Genomic DNA, 19,178 nt, shown 5'->3' on the forward strand with positions numbered 1-19,178 from the left:
CAAAGTCCTTTTCATTTTAGAAGTGCTTACTAATAGACTTTCATAGATAATTTGCTCTTAAATTCAGCAAAACTTCATTGTTGTATGTCTAGAGTCAGAACCCTGTTTGGTATGGTTGATGCTTCTTTATTAACTAGAAATTAGTTCTTACAGATTTATGATTCTTCAGTAGAATCTATATCAAATCACTTCTAATTTTGACAGTTATATATAGGTTAGCTTTCCAATAGTTAACATCAAATTTGGTGGGTTCTTGCTGTATCCTACTTTTTTTTTCTAGTATCATACTCTTCAATATATAGTCTGTATATTTCTGCTCCTCGATAAATGTTTTAAACATATATTAAGATCACTATACATTTAACATTTAAGTTTGGATTGAACAGACTTTCTAATGTAGGCTTGCTAGTAACCATTTATTTCAGCTACTAAATCCTTTCATTCATATTTAAGAATAATGTTGTAAGCAGTTTTAATCTCTAGATTTGCATGCTTAACCATCTGAGCTATTTGGCTAATAAGATGTCTTAAAAGTTTATAGGCTTCTTTGCTCAGATATTCTTTAAAGAATGTCTTTAAAACAGTATTAATGCCTATGTGCGCTATGAGACTGCATAAATATATTTTCATTTTTAGAAGCAGAGCAACACACTCTAGTGGATTTGGACATAAGTTGTGATTTCTGCTATGTGCAGAAAGGTTACATATGACCTTGAACATATTATATCATTTGCTCATTTTTTAAAATGAGGTGTTCTTAGCCTTATTTGAGGATAATAAGATTGAGAAAAGTATATGTTTTTCTATACTTAAATATATGAATGGCACACGCCAATATGGTTGCTTTTCTTCACCATTTAGAAATATATAAAATCATAAGAGGGATTGCCAGTAGACAATTTTAATTTCTAGTGACTTTTCAACAGTGAACTTGTGAACTTGTGACGACTTGTTTCTATTTAGTCCTTTTAGTTGTGATTAACTCTTCCTGACTCCATTTGGGCAATGATAACTGTAAGGGTTTGTCATTTCCTTCTTTAGTTCATTTTACAGATGAGGAAATAGAGGAAAGTCAGGGTCACATAGCTAATAAATCTGGAACTGCTTTGAACTCAGGTCCTCCAGGGCTGGTAATGCCATCTAGTTGTCCCAAAGATGGCTATCTACCCTGGAAATTATGACTGGGTGAAGGTAATTCCTTTTCTTATACAATCTGCACAGCTACATTATTGTGTTTTGGTTTTGGTTTTTGGGTTGTCAGTTATGCTATCTTAACATGTAGTTCAAGTTAATTTTTCTTTTTTGTATTGTAGTTTTTTTGTGTTGAACTATGTATTAGTTTAAAGTCCTTCAGGGCACTAATTGGGAGCTATCATTCAAAAAACATTAAAAAAAATTAACTTTTATATAGTACCCAAAAAATGTTAGCATGAATGTCTTTAGGACCAAAATGCAATTGTACATTAATTTTAATGTTCTCAGAAGTTATTTTAACTTTTAATAGTTCATGTCTGCTGGTAGTGGTACTTAACATGAATCTAATGCTATTCTGTCTTTTTGAGGGAAGGCCTCTTCATCATCTTTGAGTTTTTTTATATATTTTTCAGATGTCAGGATTTTAAGTGGCCTTTTGGCTTAGACATGATTTTCTAATCTTGATTGGAATTAAATTATTATGTGAAAATAAATTGAAAAAGATTTGACTTGTCTAGGAAAATAGAAATCTTATGATCAAGCTTAATAAATCTTTAGTTGCATAGATTTTGAGATGGGTTATGTTGCAAGACTTACTTTTGTAACAGTTTTTAACTTTAGTGAGATATAGTCACAGTCAGAAAATGTCAAATGTCAAAAAAATGTGTAACTCTTTGTTTCTCAAAACAAATATGATGACTAATTCTAGATAATGCTTTCAGGATTTACAGCCCTATTCAGAAGCAAAATGTTCCCCCACTACAATGTACAGATTTGGAAATTAATGAAGTAGTTTCAAGTCATTGAACATTTATTAAGTACCCAATTTATGCAAGATATTGGAAGCATAACGATAAAAGTGATTTTCAGGAGTTACCATGGCACAGGGAGAAAGTTTTTAACTAGAAAGGAAATGAGTTTTAAATTCAACATTTGTTGTTTACCAAATGTGTAATCATCTCTAGGCCTCATCTATAAAATGAAGGGTGTCTAGCACTAGTAATTAATAAGAGGTAATTAGTAAAAAAAATTAGCTCATTTACTTGGCTGACAAGCACTTCTTAAGTATTAAGTGTTTAAGACACTGATAAAACCAACACCCTTGAATAGATTCCCTGAGCCCTGTTTTTGACCCAACTCTTGATTCCCAAATCCTTAGAGATGAGGAACTATTTTCCAAAAAGGAGACAGTGATATTGTCCTCTAAAAGAAGAAAATAAGTATTTTACCCAATCTTGGGGAAACCCTGTCTCAGGATCCATATTCTAGCATTATATGAATGGTTCTGACTTTTAGAAATAGATGAGCTAACCTGAACTAATTGATGTTTGTTTTTTTTAATCAATATGTTGAAATGCTTTTTCAGTCCTAGATACTCTTTATGTAAATAAGTATTAGTTGCTCAATTTTAAGCTTATTCTTATACCAGTCGCCTAAATGTTTTATGTTTTTTGTTTTTGTTTTTTAATTTCTAAGCATGTTATTGTTTCATATTCTTGTTACGTTACATTAAATAGCTAAGACATCATTTGGGTCACCATTCTACTTCAGTTATTAGGCAGTATCATTTTGATGGAAGGCAGCTAGTCTAGTGATTAACCTTAGAATTAAGAACACCTAAATTCAACTCCTATCTCTGACTTGTACTAGCTGTGTGACCATAGGCCGGTCACTTAACCTCTCAGGTGATTTAGGCTTCTCTAAGACTATAGGGAACATTTGCTGATTTGCTTGGAGAAGAGATTAATTTACAGATTAAGGACAGCTCTGGGCCCAAAAAAATTAATTTACAGATGGACAGTCAATAATAACTCGCAGATCTGCCCCATCTCCCCCCCAAAAGATAACTTCAATAAGAGAAAGACGGTCAATAAAAATACTTTACCAGCCCCATACCAGTCCCACTGGCCCTTCAGCAGCATTGTATGGGTAGCCAAAGAAACAGTCACTAACCACATTAGGAAATTCATTAATATCTAGAATTATCATCTCTCTTGTCCAGCAAGACTTTTACACCACAGTTGGATTATTGCATTCAGTTTTACCTTCAGCTTTTAAAAAAGGGATTAAAGAACATTTAGAAGAGTAAATTCAGAATGGTGAAAAACCCTTAAGTCATTTGAAAATCGGTTAAAGGAACTGGTATATTTAGCCTGGAAAAAGAAAATTAAGACAAATAATTCCTTGGCATACACTCCCAAAATGCCTTTTAAAAAAAAAAAAAGGAAAAGTACACATACATGGATAGCAAAGTGGTGCAGTATATAGAGTGCCAAGCTTGTAGCCAGGAAGCTCACCTTTGTGAGTGCCCTCAAGACGCTTGCTAGCTATGTGATTCTGGGCAAGTCACTTCACCTTATTTGCCTCAGTTTCTCTTCTGTAAAAATGAGCTGGAGAAGGAAATAGCAAACCACTCATCTCTATATAACCTCAGATGGAATCAAGAAAAGTCAGACTTGACTCAACAAGAAAAAGTTATATGTACAAAAATATAGCTTTTATTGAAGCAAAGAACTAGCATCTGAGAAGGGAAGGTGAAAAAATAATGTTCTGGGAATGTAATCAATATCTTTTTATCGTAAGAAATGATGAGAGAGACATATTCAGAGAATATGTGAAGAGCTGCCAGGGCCATTATAACCTTGTAAAGAAAAACAACTAAACGATCATGATTCCAAAAGACCAGAAACAAAGGGAAGGAAATATTATTTTCAGATATTGTCAAGTGTATGGATTTGTTTTGCTTGAGTATGCTTTCTTGTTACAAAGGAGGGCAGAGGATTTTTGAGGAGAGAGAAATGAGAAGAGAAAGGATGGGTAATCGGTCATAATGTCAAAAAGAAGGGAAAAAATATCTTTTAACAAAAAATGAAATTCAAAAGTGGATACAAATAAGCAAGATAGTTTTATAAGAAATATGTAGATTGTATATTTTAAAAATACAAGCTGTAAAAAATGGAGTATTCTTGTTCACATATGGGTTGGATCAAATATCCCTTCTTACTCGAGTCTAAATTTTCCATTGTTGTTGTTGTAGTGGTTTCAGTCTTGATTTTTCATTTGTTCACTCCTCATGAGCCCATTTAGAGTTTTCTTGGCAGAGAAGCCAGAGTGGTTTGCTATTTCCTTCTCTAGCTCCCTTTACAATTGGGGGAACTGAGGCAAACAGGGTGAAGTGACTTGCTTAGGGTCATACTGCTATTAAGTAAATGTTTGAAGCTATATTTGAACTGAGATCCTCCTGACCCCAGACCTGGTGCTTATCGACTGTGCCACATAATTGCCTTTACGTTCATTACTGAGATTTTCTATGGAGATTGAACATTTCTACTACTGATTTGTGATGTCCTTAGATCACTATACTCAAACAGCTTAATTGTTTTTCTCTTAAAACAGGCTAAACAATGTACCCCTTTTAGGTTTGTACTTCCTCATTTTGAACTGAAATCCTTTAGCCTGCCATGTGTTACTAAGTATTATAACACTATCCCCTTGCTGTGTGTGCAAAATTGAACATGTAACTTCATGCCTTCATATGGGTTAGCTATTCAAAAGTAAGTTCTCTGGTGACTAATGTACTAGTAAACAAGGGTTGTACAAAAAATGTTCCAACCAATGAAATCTGTGTTCTTCTCCCCAATCACTTCCTTTACTGAAAGCACAAAAGATATTGTTAATACATCGAGTCTTGAATTCTTCCAAGGTCACATAGAGAGGATAGTGCCTCATCATTCGTGGCAAGAGCCACATGGCGGTAGGTGAACCTACAATCTAATTTTCCACAATTGCTTTTTAGGGAGGAGCTGGAGTTGCAGCTACTCAGCTACCCAGCTCTAACCCTGCATGGCTTAACCCCTACAGGCATATCAGAAAAAAGCTAGGAAAGTACAATTTATGTTTTCCCTTTCCAATAATATAATTTGTTCCTAAAGAAAGGCAAAGATATAAAGAAGGCAAGATATATAGGATCTTAGGAGGAAACCAAAACTAGCTAAATGTATTTGCATGAAAAAAACAAACCAATAATATTTGAAAAGTTGTGTTTTGGTTCTTTAATGTGTTGTCTGAATTTGAGTTTATTCATATTTATATGTATTTCAGGGAGTAAAGCCAGCCAGCTTTGACAAAGTAGCAATTCCTGAAGTAAAGGAAATTATTGAAGGATGCATACGCCAAAACAAAGATGAAAGGTAAGTTATTTTATTTGAGATTTAGGCATTTGTATTGTCTAAAGCACCCCCCAAAATAGTTTTGAGCAAAAGTATATTTCACATCATTCATCTTGGATTTATTATTAAGTAATTTAATTATTAGTCTTAGCCATTGTTACACAAATCAATACAACAAAATTCTATTGTCCTCTGACATATATACCACAGGCTAAATTATACCACGTCTACTTCCATTTTCTCTCTTTTTCCACCCTTTCATCCTCATCTCCAACCTTGTATCTGAAGAATAAGCAAAAGTGAATTTCATTTCCCCATTATGAAAATGCCTTTTCACCATGTTCATTTTTTGTTGTCGTCGTTGTTCTTGTTAAATTCAGGACTGAATGTTTTATAGCATTTTAAAGTTTCATTCAGGTACTAAATTTTGATGGGTAAAATAACATTTTGGGCTTTTTAAATTGAAATTTACAGGTCTTGAATCATTATTGCCACTGTGCCAGAGCAAAAAGGAACAAAACATCCAGTTTCCTTTCATTTAAAAGGGGGGAGAGGGGAGGAGGGAAGATTCTGCCTAAGGCTTAGGAGGAGCCCTAGCTTAGTCACTTGTACTAACCAAGGACTTTTCTCAGAGGAGTGGCAAATATATCTGCCATATGACTGACTCATCAACATTTGGGGTTTGGCTGAAATCCAGTGTCTTTTTTTGAGTGAGTTCATTTGTATATTAATTTTGATTAGCCCAAATCTGACAGCGGTCTAAATGTGACAAACTCAAATTTTTATCTTTTTGACAGACATTTTTATCAATAATACGTGTTTCTATATCACTAAATTTTTCCTAGTATTCCCTCACTCTCCTGTTGTCATAAGCCCCTGCTATGTAGAAAATATTTTTTTTTTAAAGAAAAAGAGAAATGAAGCTGATCCCCAGCAAAACTGACCACTAAATCAAAAAAAGATGAATTCACATGCTGTGTTCCACACTTAATGTCTGCATGTCCTCCCTGCCCCCAATCTGACTTGACATCTTCTCATAGGTCTTTTTTGGGACTCTGTACCTGTTCTTTTTATTTATATATGTTTATTATTTTTATTATATATACACATAAATATTTTTTTTTCATGAAGATTAAGGATTTGATTAGGGTATAGAGGAATTAATCTCTTCACTTTCCCATTTTCATATTCAAAGAGATTCTAATATCAAGACCTTTTTTAGATTCCAATTGTATTCCCATTATCCCAATATATTGATTCCCATTTTAAAAAGAGCTTAATTGTAAGAACAATGGATTTTAAATCTAATTTAAGGATTTTTTTGTTATTCATTTCAAACTGAAATGTTGAGGTAGTTAATTTGTGATGTTGAAATATGGGAACAATTGGTTTGAAAACAGAATTTATAGGTTATATTCAACAGTGATAACTGATAAGGTGATTTTGGATTAAACATATGTAAGTTGCACAGATGGACAGAGTTCTGGACCTGGAGTCAGGAAAAACTAAGTTCAAATCCAGCCTTAGACACTTAATGACTGTATGGTTTTGGACAAATTACTTGACCTCTTCTGCCCTAGTTAGCATTCTTTAAAGAATGGAAATAATAAAAGCACTACTTAAAATGCTAGATATAAATATAGATATGTGGTGATTGATAATAATTTCATATAATTTGAGATTTAATTGCATTGTTAAGAGAAACCTCATTAACAAATTGGTAAAATAATCAAGTCTTCTTTTGTTCTTATGCTTAAAGAAAATTTAAGGGAAGAAGCTATGTTGGTAAAATATAAAATTCATTGAGGACTAAGACTATCATTTTAAAAATTTAGCAATTTTATGTTTGAAAATGATGAATTACTATGTTTAGTAGAAATAATAAAGGATTCTGCCACATTGAAAGATTGTTTTGCTTTTAATGCTATTATTTTCTTCCTTCTTTCTAGATATGCTATCAAAGACCTTTTGAACCATGCCTTCTTCCAGGAGGAAACAGGAGTACGAGTAGAACTAGCTGAAGAAGATGATGGTGAAAAGATAGCCATTAAGCTATGGTTACGCATTGAAGATATTAAGAAATTGAAGGGGAAATACAAAGACAATGAAGCAATTGAATTTTCCTTTGATTTGGAGAGAGATGTCCCAGAAGATGTAGCTCAAGAAATGGTAAAGGCATTTTCTCTTTCTGCAACCCTTCCAAATGTCTGTGTAAAAATTGTGCAAGTGACACAAAACTGAGATTTACAGGGATAAATGTAAAGCTAACTACAAAGTCATAACTAAACAGTAGTTCATTTGAAAAAAAATTTAGGCAGGTTTAGGCCTTGCAAGCTCAATATAAATCAGCAGCATGATATCATAGCTAAGAAAATTAGTTGCATTGAAAAGCATAGTCTGTAGAATAAGGAAGGGTGCAGGATGTAGGATGAGGGATGCCTATGTCTGAAGTATTGGATTTAGTCTGAAGGGTCATTAGTAAGTTTTTTGTGTTTTCAAAGTAGAACCACCAGATTGGTACAAGGTCTCAAAAATATGCTACGTTTATATTGGTTGAAGAAATTGGGGATGATTAATAAGATTTGAGTGACCTGGGAGTTATCTTCAATTATTTGAAGAGTTGTTATATGGAAAATGTTCAGCCTCAGGGACTAGAATTAAGGTAGTTGATGGAATTTACCAAGATACATACAAGATTTTTGAGCTGGGAAAAGATTACCTAGTTAACCACTGAAATTTGAATAGTACTAAAAAATTCATTTGTCCAAAAATAGCTCTCTCAATCAACAACAAATCTTCCCACAGTGCTTGAAATTGCCAATTTTGTATGCATCAGCATACATACTTTTTATTTCCTCTCAAAAGTATGTAAGCATTTTTAACTCTTTGTCTTTGTATTTCCTCTACACAGCATGGTACCTGGCATTTAGTAAGCACTTAATTAGTGCTTGCTTGATAAATGTTTTTCAGAGACCATTTCCAATAGGATGAGATGCAGGATAAGCTATTTTTAATGAGGGAGGAGTACAAAGGAAAAATCTTAAGGCAGTATGTTCCAAAAAGTGCAAATCCAGTTTAGGTGTTGCAGTACAGAATACTTGCAAGTACTTACTTTATGCTTCTAAGGGGTGGGGGGAGTTGAGGGGTACCTGAAGCAAGTTCTACTAAATTTCCAATTTTCCCTCAGTATTTGAAGTACTTCCTTCCCAGGTCTACTCATTCTTTTCTCTCTCTATATATATACTTCCTAATAATATACTTTGATATATACTCTGTTGTCTTTTAGGTAGAATCAGGGTATGTTTGTGAAGGAGATCACAAGACCATGGCCAAAGCCATCAAAGACAGAGTGTCCCTTATAAAGAGAAAACGAGAGCAGCGACAGTTGGTAAGGGAAGAACAGGAGAAAAGAAAGCAAGAAGAGATCAGTTTAAAGGAGCAAGTTGAACAGCCAACAACCATTTCTCAGGCTGGGACCAAATTGATTCCTTCTACCCCTGGCACAGTTACTGTCTCTACCACATCAGCCTCAGTTTCCACCCAAGTGGAGCCAGAAGAACCAGAGGCAGATCAACACCAACAACTGCAGTATCAACAACCTAGTCTCTCCGTGTTGTGTAAGTATTTCTATAACAAAGTAGTTCTGCTTGTAATTTAGTGCACTAACATTTCAAATGGAATTAAGATAGTTGCTTCTGATTGTAAGTTAAAAATGGGAATGAGTTGGAATTGGTTTCTCTTTCCTACATTTATGATCACGGAATTGAACACATTAATCTGCTAAATGCTTCATTTAACATGTCTAGACTCAATCTGATTTCTGGGTATAATTAGCTGTGAACTAGTAGCAGTCTTCAGTTTTTTCAGTGTTTGTACTAATAAACAGTACATCCCCTATACAACATCAATTACTGGTAGACTTTGAAAATTATGTAACTTTGAACTAAAGTTAACTAGATAAAAGGGAAGCCCAGTGTAATGGATGGAAGAGCCAACTCCAGACTCAAATTCAAATCCTGTTTTTTTTATCCAGAGTAGTTTTGTGTTATCCTAGATAACAGCAAGATTTAGAAGTGGCAAAGAAGGTACAGAACTTGATAGAGAAAAATTCTTTGCCAGGAAATTCCCTACATTGGTGAAATCATAGATTCAGACCAAATAAAATAAAGAAAACCTAATTAATGTTGTTCTGTGACCCAATCCATACAGAGAAAGTAGTTGGAATGAAAGTTGTGCTTTGTCCTGATTAAAAGGAGAGTGAGCTTAGTAGTCATTAGAGGACATTTTCCATTTTGACTCATTTTAAGTCATTGATATCAACTTTCTTCTTAACACTGTGAGAAGCCAGACTTTTATACAAACTTGAACTCAGATTTCTATGGTGCCTTATGGTTTATATCCTTGAAGAATGTACATATGAGGAAACTGAATCTTGTCTAGATAGTAATTGAGATTGCCCTCATGACTCCAGAGTGCTTTTTCACACTGCCTCTACTGATTGGCTTTATAGAACACTCATTTATTGGAGTCTATATACCTTTCTATCTGATCCTGGCTTTGACCACCTTTAACAAGCTATGTATCTATAAATTGCCGTCATTGTTAACAACTTGATGAGCCAGGTTTAATAGCATTGTACCTCTATATTGTACCTATATTCTAGACCAAGAACCAGGAGGACCCAGGGCTTAAGTGACTTGCTTAGGGCATAGTTCTTCTCCCTGGACCAGGATTCCAAAATATGTTTTTTGTTTTTGTTTTTGTTTTTTTTTACTCCAAGTCAGTCCACTTCATCAAATTGCCTCTTTTTGTGATAGAAGCCAATTACTAACATTAAACAGGATAATATTAAAGTAGTTTTGGAAGTTTTCTGAACTTTTTAATTCATGTGGTGTTATATCTTGTTATCGTGTTATTCCCCTAAGCTGATGGAACAGTTGACAGTGGTCAGGGGTCTTCAGTCTTCACAGAATCTCGAGTAAGCAGCCAGCAGACTGTCTCATATGGGTCTCAACATGAACAGGCACTTTCAACAGGCACGATCCCAAGCTATACAGCTTCTGTTGTTCAAGCACAATCCCAGCCTCATGGTGTATATCCTTCCTCCACCGTGGTAAGTAAAAGTGTAAGAAACTACGTAATTATATTTACAGCAGAAAAGCTCTTAGGATCAATCCATCCCTACCGTCAAGGTACCAACATATATTAAAGAAGAAAAGTGAGCCATGGTGTGCAAGCTGTTACCCACCTTAAAGAAAAGCTTTTTGGTGTATATGATTAGGGTGATGAGTGAACACATTACTTAATCAGCTTAAGGCTTTCAATTATAGTGACAGTACCTGAGTAAATATATGACCAAGCTCTAGTCACAGTTATGTAGTGCTTTTACTAGTAAGGAACAGCCAAATTAAAATTGTTCTAAGAAACAGTAACTGTGAAAGCAGTTGATTTTTTTAAAAAATAGGAGTTTTTTTTTTTTTTTCAGAAGTGTTATTTGTTGAGCATTTTTTTATTAGATTTCTTATTGTGGAAGTCACAGGTAAGTGACTTATATAGAATGCTGCATGTGAACACTCCAGAATGAACAAATCCCATGTTTGCATTTCCATTTTATTTAATGCTTGTGTTTAGTTTACCATAAGTTGCTGTGCATATATTCCTTCCTTGGAAAGTCTGTTGGGCACATATTCCTTCCCTACTGTATATTTGCCTTCCCCGGCCCCTTTCTCTCTCTTCTCTCTTCCCTCCTCCCCCCAATCCTCTTTGTTAGTTTTTGACTACTTGTTCATTTTCAGAATTTATGGTGACTATTTCCTAAAACATTATTATATGTATGTGTGTGTGTGTGTATATATATATATATATATATATATATATATATATATATATATATATATATATATATAATAAACACAGTATTATCCCTGGGGTCACTATCTCTCTTAGCCCCTTTCTTCTAATGTGAAGCCCATTTTAAGATAATTGCATATTTCACGAGTCTCTAAGGTCCTTAGATTTTTCTGTGGATCTTAGTAGTTGTATGTTAGTTATATAAAACATTGACTATAATTGGTATTATTTTATCAATTGCCTTAAAAGAGCCTTTGGTTAAAACATTTATTTCCATCTGTAGCCAAATAGCCAGTCTGTCTAATTTTTTCAAAAGGCTGTTAATTTTCATGTTTGTGGTATTCTTGACCTTCTTTAAATGTGTTTTTCATTAAGTTGTAGAAAGTTCTTTTGTTTACTATACAGCTTCTTATCCCAAAGTGTGTGGGGTGGGTAGGGGAATATGGCTTGTATCATAATCTTTTCTAACAATCTTGAGTTGATTCATTTCCAAGTTTTATGGCCACAATAATTAAAGGAAAAATACTAATCTTCTGGTTTTGAACAGTTCAATTTCAAACTGGAGGGAGGAAGGGGAAAGGGTAAGGGAAAGAAATTAAAATTGGTTGAAAGAGCTCTAGAACAGCTATTTGAAAATTGTTCTTGTGCCCCTGAAGATATTTCTAGTTTTCACAATGTACATTCAACATTTTTTGTCTGAACTTTTTTTGGATGTTAAAATTTAATTTTAACATCTTGTAGAATGTAAGCTCCTTGAGGGCAGGAATTGTTTAATTTTTGTCTTTGTGTTCCAAGTACTTACCACAATGCCTTGCACATTAAAGATATTTGATTATTTTATTGATTTGTTTTAATTTTCATTGAGAAATGTAAAAGAAGAGTTCTTGGCTATAAGTCTGTAGTCTACTGAGAAAAATTTAATTTGAAAAAAAATCATATGGCTGCTGTTCTCATGTTTTTAATGTTATTCTAATTCTTATTAACAATTCAATTTCTAATCTTCTGGCTTCATTTGCCACAGGGTTGTGAGTTGAGGACAGCTAAGTGACACAGTGGATAGAACACCAGCCCTGAATTCAAATGTGACCTTAGACACTTAACACTTCCTAGCTGTGTGACCCTGGGCAAGTCACTTAACTCCAATTGCCTCAGCAAAAAATAAATAAAAAAGAAGTAATTGTGATATTTAATTTTTGATTCACAGACATAGCTGGGTAATGATGACTATTAGGCAGGAATCTCTTTGCCTTCTAACACTTTATAGTAATACAGTAAGAATTTGACATTTTTGAAGTGTTTAATTTTTTAAAAATTAATTTCATAGTATTTCACTTTTAATACTTTAGATTTGTATGGTACATTTTCTCCTAATGAGCTCAAACCACTTAAATTATGTCCTTACAACTCAGTTGGTGAAGCATGAAGATGAAGAATGACCATTTTGTTCAACCAGTAAAAACAGAATGTTATAGTGTATTTAATTATATGTTTTTTTTTAAAGCAAATTTTCCTTGAATAAGTTAACTTTCTTTCCCAACATACATATGAAAAAAATAATGTATTTGTAAATCTTGATTCTTCCTAATAAAGAAACATACATTTCTCCCAATGTATCCAGCATTACTATAGACTTGATCCATATAAAATATGCAGTGCGGGTATTTTTTTCTTATATGTTCTTGAAATCCAGAGACCCTCAAATGCATACATACATTATGTTCCTGCCTTTCAATATATCCTTGTGTCAATTAAAAACTTTTTTTCCATTTAAACTAGGATAGTAGAGTCAGAATATCCTAGAGGGTATTTGCCTAGTAACATATGAGGCAACAGACTTCATGAACCTTTCTGGATGAAAAGGGAGCAGCAGTGAGTTGTCACCCCAGTGATTTATTGTCAAGTGAATTTACTTCATGAGAATTCTTACTAATATTTACCCAAGTGGGGATTGTTACCTTGGCATCCTATGTCCCATTTCTATTACATGTTTGGTTATTATTTTTTCTACAGAATACTGTATTTATCTTCATTTTTTGTTTTTTATTTAGCCTCATCGTGATGATAGCATGTTGGTTTGTGTTCCCCATCTTTCTGCTGTTCCTTTTATGTCCCGCATCTCTCCCAGTGTTCCTTCTACCCCACCACCAATGCTGTCTGCTCCTCTTTCTCCTTCCCACCTTCGGACTGCTCCTGAAGAAACATTTGCTGAAAAACTTTCTAAGGCATTGGAGGATATCCTGCCCATGCACTCTGCCTCTCCACGCAAGCAAAGGCGCTCCAGCTTGCCCTCCCTCTTTGTCAGTCCTGAATGTTTATTATACTTCCTGGAAAAATGAAGATAAGTCACTATTAAATACATCCAGGCTTTTAGAATTTTAATAAAAATGGAGCAGACTAGAGTAGACAGAATTATAACATTGTATTTCTGGAGTGTGTCTCTTTTTTAGTAATCTTATTTCTGGGAGTCATAATGGAGTTGCAATGAAACTTTGAAGACTTAATAATGTGATTAATGGTGGAGATTATATGGAAAGCCTATTTATCTTCCATCCTAAGCTGAAAAGGGAAGAACAAATCTAGTCAGTCTTAGATTTTAGATCTGCCAAAAAAGATTTATCCAAAACTAACTTAAGGTCTGCTGCAGAGACTTGAAATTACCACTATTGAATTCCCTTCTTTAGAGTAAGACCTCTATTAAAATTTTACCAAGAGGGATAACATAGACTTCCTCATAATATTTCCATATATTAGTTGATCAAGTCTTAATAGAAAATGTAATATTCTCCCTAAGGAAATGGGAATCAGAACCAGTTCATTCTTATTGAGGGATGAAGTAGGAAGATTGGAAAGGAAAAATTAGACAATAGGGCCTAATTTTTATGGAAAATTTTGCCTGAATAGAATTGATTTAAAATAGTAGAATTATTTGGATATTTCAGTAAAAGAGAAAGGTACATACTCTTGTTTCCTTATATTTGGCTTGAAGAGGAATTAGAGTTTGAACCATATGAAAGTGACTTCCAGAGTATATGATATATATGGGGCTCACTTCTATCTCAGTGAAGGTGCTGCTGCTAGGGAAGGAATGAAATAAATGTTTTGACACAAGTATTGTGTTCTAAAGAGTATAGCTACATTTGTCTTATCTCTTTTTAGAGTCAGCACCCTATATTTAAGTTCTCTCATTTCTAAAACATGATGTAGGAATGTGAACATATACCCTCCAGGAGCTAACATCATAGATTCTTTTACATCAATATTAAAGTCTTAGAAAGAACATAATGTATCTTTTTTTTAATTAAGTAGCATATGAAAATTAATTGCCGCAGCCTGATTTTTATTTATTTATTTATTTTTATATATTTATATATATTTATTATTTTATTTTTTTATTTGCTTATTTTTATATATTTATTTATTTGTTTATTTTGATTATTATGCTTGTTTGAGTATAGGATCAGTGACTTTAGAATTAAAGATTATCTTAACAATATCTGACCTAACCCTCTCATTTTATAGAGTTAAAGGGCAACTGTTCTCAGGTCACACAGGAAGTAAGTCTCTTGCAGAGGAGAAAATGGAACTGGCTCTCTGACTCCAAATTTAATACTCTTTCCTCTATAGTTTGGTCAGATCACTGATTCTACATTTTCAGTGCTGTTCACCTCATTGGTTATTCCTTAAGTTAATATTGTATATGCCTTTGATGGGGTACCAAATACTATGGTCCCAGAGTTTATGGATAATTCTTGTCTGAAAGAAAAAGTTCTTGTCTTTCTATGAAGGACATAAAAAGTTTAAAAAGTTACTCTAGTATTTAGACATTAGTACTCTTTAGTGTTTAGACATTAGTACTTTATTTTTATTTACAAGTCTGACTTCACCCTGTGCTAGATGGGGCAGTATAATTATCCAAATTAGTTTATTAATTTATTTAATTACCCATAATTAGTTTTGCCCCTTCTAATAGATTAGAATGTGAGCTTCCTAAAATTAGAGACTATCTTTTCTATCTGTATCCCCAGCTCTTACCATAGTTATTTGTAAATAGTTAACACTCAAAATGATATTTTGCTCATTCATATATAATATAGACATAGAACATAGGAAAATCAATTTATAAGAAGTTTCACCTTACTTTCAGGAGAGAGCAGCTCATCCTCATGTGTAGACTTCCTTTCCTGCCATTCAATTAGTGTACAGATTTATAAGATAATATTGAAGTCCGTAAGGTAGGGATAGGATTATAATTAAGAAATTTAGGATGTAGGAATATTAAGTACAAATTGAAACATACTTTCTATATTAAAAAATATTTTGATCAAGGATAACTTTAATTTCTTTTCCATTGGTGGCATTGCTCCATTAATTATTAAAGCTTAGCAGAATGAACAAAATAATCATTTATAAACAAAACAATAAAACTAGGATCCTACAATCTATTGTTGTTTTTCATTCATTATTGACAAGGAAAGAGAAGTTAATTGGAAAAGCAGTATCTAACCAAAGAAAAGATTCTCATTTGTCCATTTTGCCCTGGATGTATTTAATAGATATTTATGCCATTTCTATTACTTTCAAAAACACATAATATTTGTCTTGCTAATCTTAATTTGGAGCAGTGTTCTTAAAAGATTTTGCAGAACTGCTCTTGAGCAAGCTATACGTGTTTAATGTAATTTCATGTCTAAATATATGAATTACTTGTCTTGTTCATGTTGATACAGCCTCAGTCCATGGTGCATCCGTGTGGGGGGACCCCAACATTCTCAGAACCACAGATATTTTTCCCAACCATTCATGAGCGTCCCGTCTCTTTTTCACCTCCTCCTACCTGCCCACCAAAGGTGGCCGTTTCTCAGCGTCGCAAGAGCACCTCCTTCTTGGAATCCCAAACTCGCCACTGCCAGCCCCTGTTGAGGACTCTTGGCCAAAACCTTCATCCTACCAGTGGTAGCCCAACTAACTGGACCACAGAGGCAGTGGTCATGTTGGGTACTACAGCCACTAGGGTTACTGGAGAGCCACATGAAGTACAAGTTCATCCTATGTTTGAACCAACTCAAATTTATAATGACTATAGACCTGGACTAGCACCTCCAGAAGAAGCTCACTATATGATGCCTCAGGAAACAGTGTATCTAGCAGGAGTACATTATCAGCCCCAAGGAGTAGAACACTGTGATGGTGTAACATACAATTCCCCAGTGCTGTCAAATCCTACAAAGCTGACCCCTGAACAGAAGCTAATACAAAATGTTCCCTCCTCAAGCTCTGTCTTTGAATTTCCAGCTGGTCAGGCTTTCTTGGTAGGACACCTTCAGAGCCTGAGGCTAGATTCTGGAATAGGTCCAGCTTCTCCCCTGTCAAGTGTCTCTGCCCCTATTAGTGCAGATGCCACATGTTTGAAATTTCACCCAATTTTTGTTCCACACTCTGCACCTGCTGTGTTAACTCATAGCAATGAGAGCAGAACTGGCTGTGTATTTGAATTTCATGTTCATACACCAAGCTCCTCTTCAGGAGAAGGAAGTGATACTTTATCTCAGCGTGTTTATCGGAGTCTTCAGGGGACTCTTGACTTTAATCAGGAAGGGCCATCTCCTCAACCAATTGGATTGCATAGTCGCCTACAGCCTGTGACTGAAGAACAATGTAATTATCAAGGGCCAGAATTGACTGTTCCCACTGTGGAGCCCAACAGACAGAATTGGCCAGTTGGAAGTCCAGAATACTCGAGTGACTCATCACAATTGACATCTTCTGATACAGGAGATTTCCAGTCACCTCCCCCTACAGGGGGATTATCTGCACCTTTTGGTTCTGACTTTCCATTGCCATATATCCATCTGCCTCAGACAGTATTACAAGAGTCCCCATTTTTCTTCTGCTTTTCCCAGGGTACCACAGCTCAGCAAGCCTTATCAGCTTCACTCTCTTCAGGAGGATCTACACTCTATCCTCAGGTTATAGGACAAGCTGTTGCAGAAAATTTTCCTTAATGTTTTTATTTCTCCATTAAGTACAATAATCATTCTTAAAGTTTGAGAATATTGAATCCTGGAGCTGAAAAAACTCAAGTTTTTTCAATAGTGGATTGGCATTTGTAAAATGAATAGATTAGAAAGCCAAATCCTAACCCTAACTCCATTCCTCTACCCCTATGTAGGCGTGAAGCATAAAAAGCTGCTAAATATACCCATAATACATAACAGATCTTTTGAAATGGAAAATATCATAAGTACGTCTTGGAAAGATTGGTTAAATGTACCATTACATCTGTCTGATCATGAAATATTTGTTACAGGATTCATGTAATATAGAATAAATAGAGTATTTCGTATCACAGAAAAAAAATAGTAATTATATCTTTACATTTTCCTGTGCATGTACTTTAGAGGGATTTTTTGTTTTGTTTTCAATGAGAGGGGGTTAAGAGAATGGGAAAACTTAGCATAAACTGAAAATTTTAATTAGATTAAAAGGGACTTATTTGTGAAACCAATGTAGCATTTTTTAAATGTACAACATTAATAAATGAACGTTTTTTAAACCACCAACAAAACAAGTCAGTATGATACATACAAAGTGATACTTCATAAATAAAGGATTGTATGCCAATCCTTTTGAGTGCTAAGTTATAAAGAATTTGGGATCTACAAAAGTATTTGATCATGCTCTGTTTGACTTTTAAAAAAGACAAAAGTCACGTTTTCATGAGTTTCAACAAAATTAAAGTATGATTATATATAATACTTTTCCATGTGAGACCATATATATATAAATCCCCTTGATAAAACGTATCCCATCTTAGGACATTCTAGAAATATATCTTTTGTTTTCTTTTAATTACTACTCTTTTAAAGAATCTGAGTCATGATTTTTGTTCACTCAAATCTAGTGACATGGGATAATTTAATTATGAGTTTCCAAGGAAACTTGCACAGCCATATAACTTAGAATATTACTAAAAGGCAAAAAAAAAAATTAAGGAAATCTGAAAATCATAGAATATTAAAGGAGTTATTTTTCTACTTTATTACATCTTGGAACATATATGAAACATAGAAAGTCTTGACTTATATGAAAGCCATCTTTATGCCAAATGATTAAGGAAATGATAAAACAAAAAAAAATTAGTTTTTACATTGTCTTTCAGTTCTAAATAATCTTCAGAATTATAGTTTTGAAGTTAAAAGGCTAGTCAGGAGAATTGTAATATTTAGTTCTTGTGTTGTAAAGAAATAGAATATCACATACTCAAAAGAAGAACAGAAGAAAATACAAATGGGATTGGCAAGTGATGAGTGCCATTATCTTTCCTCAACTTCTTTTGTAAAGTCATGCTTTCATCTCTTGCCTACTCATTCAAACTTCTCATCCTTACTTTAACTTGAGACTTTAAAGTCTGAGATGTTTCATATATCCAAAACTGCTAATTACATTGATAAACTAATGATATTTGTGACTTTAATGTTTTGTACTTATAACCTAGTGATTCTTAAAAGAGCAAAAAAGAACCAGTTTAGTGGCTTTACTTATTTTTTTTTTTCCTTGACCTGGCTTCTTAAATATAAAAGCAATTCATGGTATTAATCTAATCTTTCACTTTTTCTTGCTTTAAAAATAGCCAAAAATTACTCTGCCCAACACTTTTTTCCATAGGAATTCTTATTTAACATTTCTATTACTATTACTTGATAGCAGATTTATGACTCATAGAAAATACCGATTGGTTACTTTTCAACCATATATTAATTAAATAGTGTCAGAATATAGTCTAGAAGATTATGAACCTTCTCTATTTCCACGTTTTCTTTACTACCAAAAAATTATCCTGTATAACTTCTCCCAGAAGACTTTGTACAACTAAATAAGCAATTGAAAATATTTCATTCTCCTCAGCTACCCATGCAAACTTAGATATTTGTTACAAGAACAAATTTTTCCTTGAGGTTTTTCTCA

The 19,178-nt window shown here is 33.8% G+C and overlaps 1 protein-coding gene across 12 annotated transcripts in view; it reads left to right on the forward strand.

The window, feature by feature from the left end:
* WNK1 (WNK lysine deficient protein kinase 1) overlaps positions 1-19,178 on the forward strand; it is a 145,980-nt gene that overhangs the window by 88,601 nt on the left and 38,201 nt on the right. For 11 of the 12 annotated variants that reach the window (XM_031939538.1, XM_031939539.1, XM_031939543.1 and 8 more), the window contains exons 5-8: positions 5,296-5,384; positions 7,313-7,532; positions 8,650-8,980; positions 10,289-10,476. In XM_031939538.1, coding sequence (XP_031795398.1) covers positions 5,296-5,384; positions 7,313-7,532; positions 8,650-8,980; positions 10,289-10,476 — 828 coding nt within the window. Of the gene's footprint in view, positions 1-4,430; positions 4,949-5,295; positions 5,385-7,312; positions 7,533-8,649; positions 8,981-10,288; positions 10,477-19,178 lie in introns of those variants that run through there. The other variant, XM_031939542.1, reaches the window with a different exon arrangement.

Source organism: Sarcophilus harrisii, chromosome 5 (assembly GCF_902635505.1).
Source record: "Sarcophilus harrisii chromosome 5, mSarHar1.11, whole genome shotgun sequence".
Classification (NCBI taxonomy): Eukaryota; Metazoa; Chordata; class Mammalia; order Dasyuromorphia; family Dasyuridae; genus Sarcophilus; species Sarcophilus harrisii.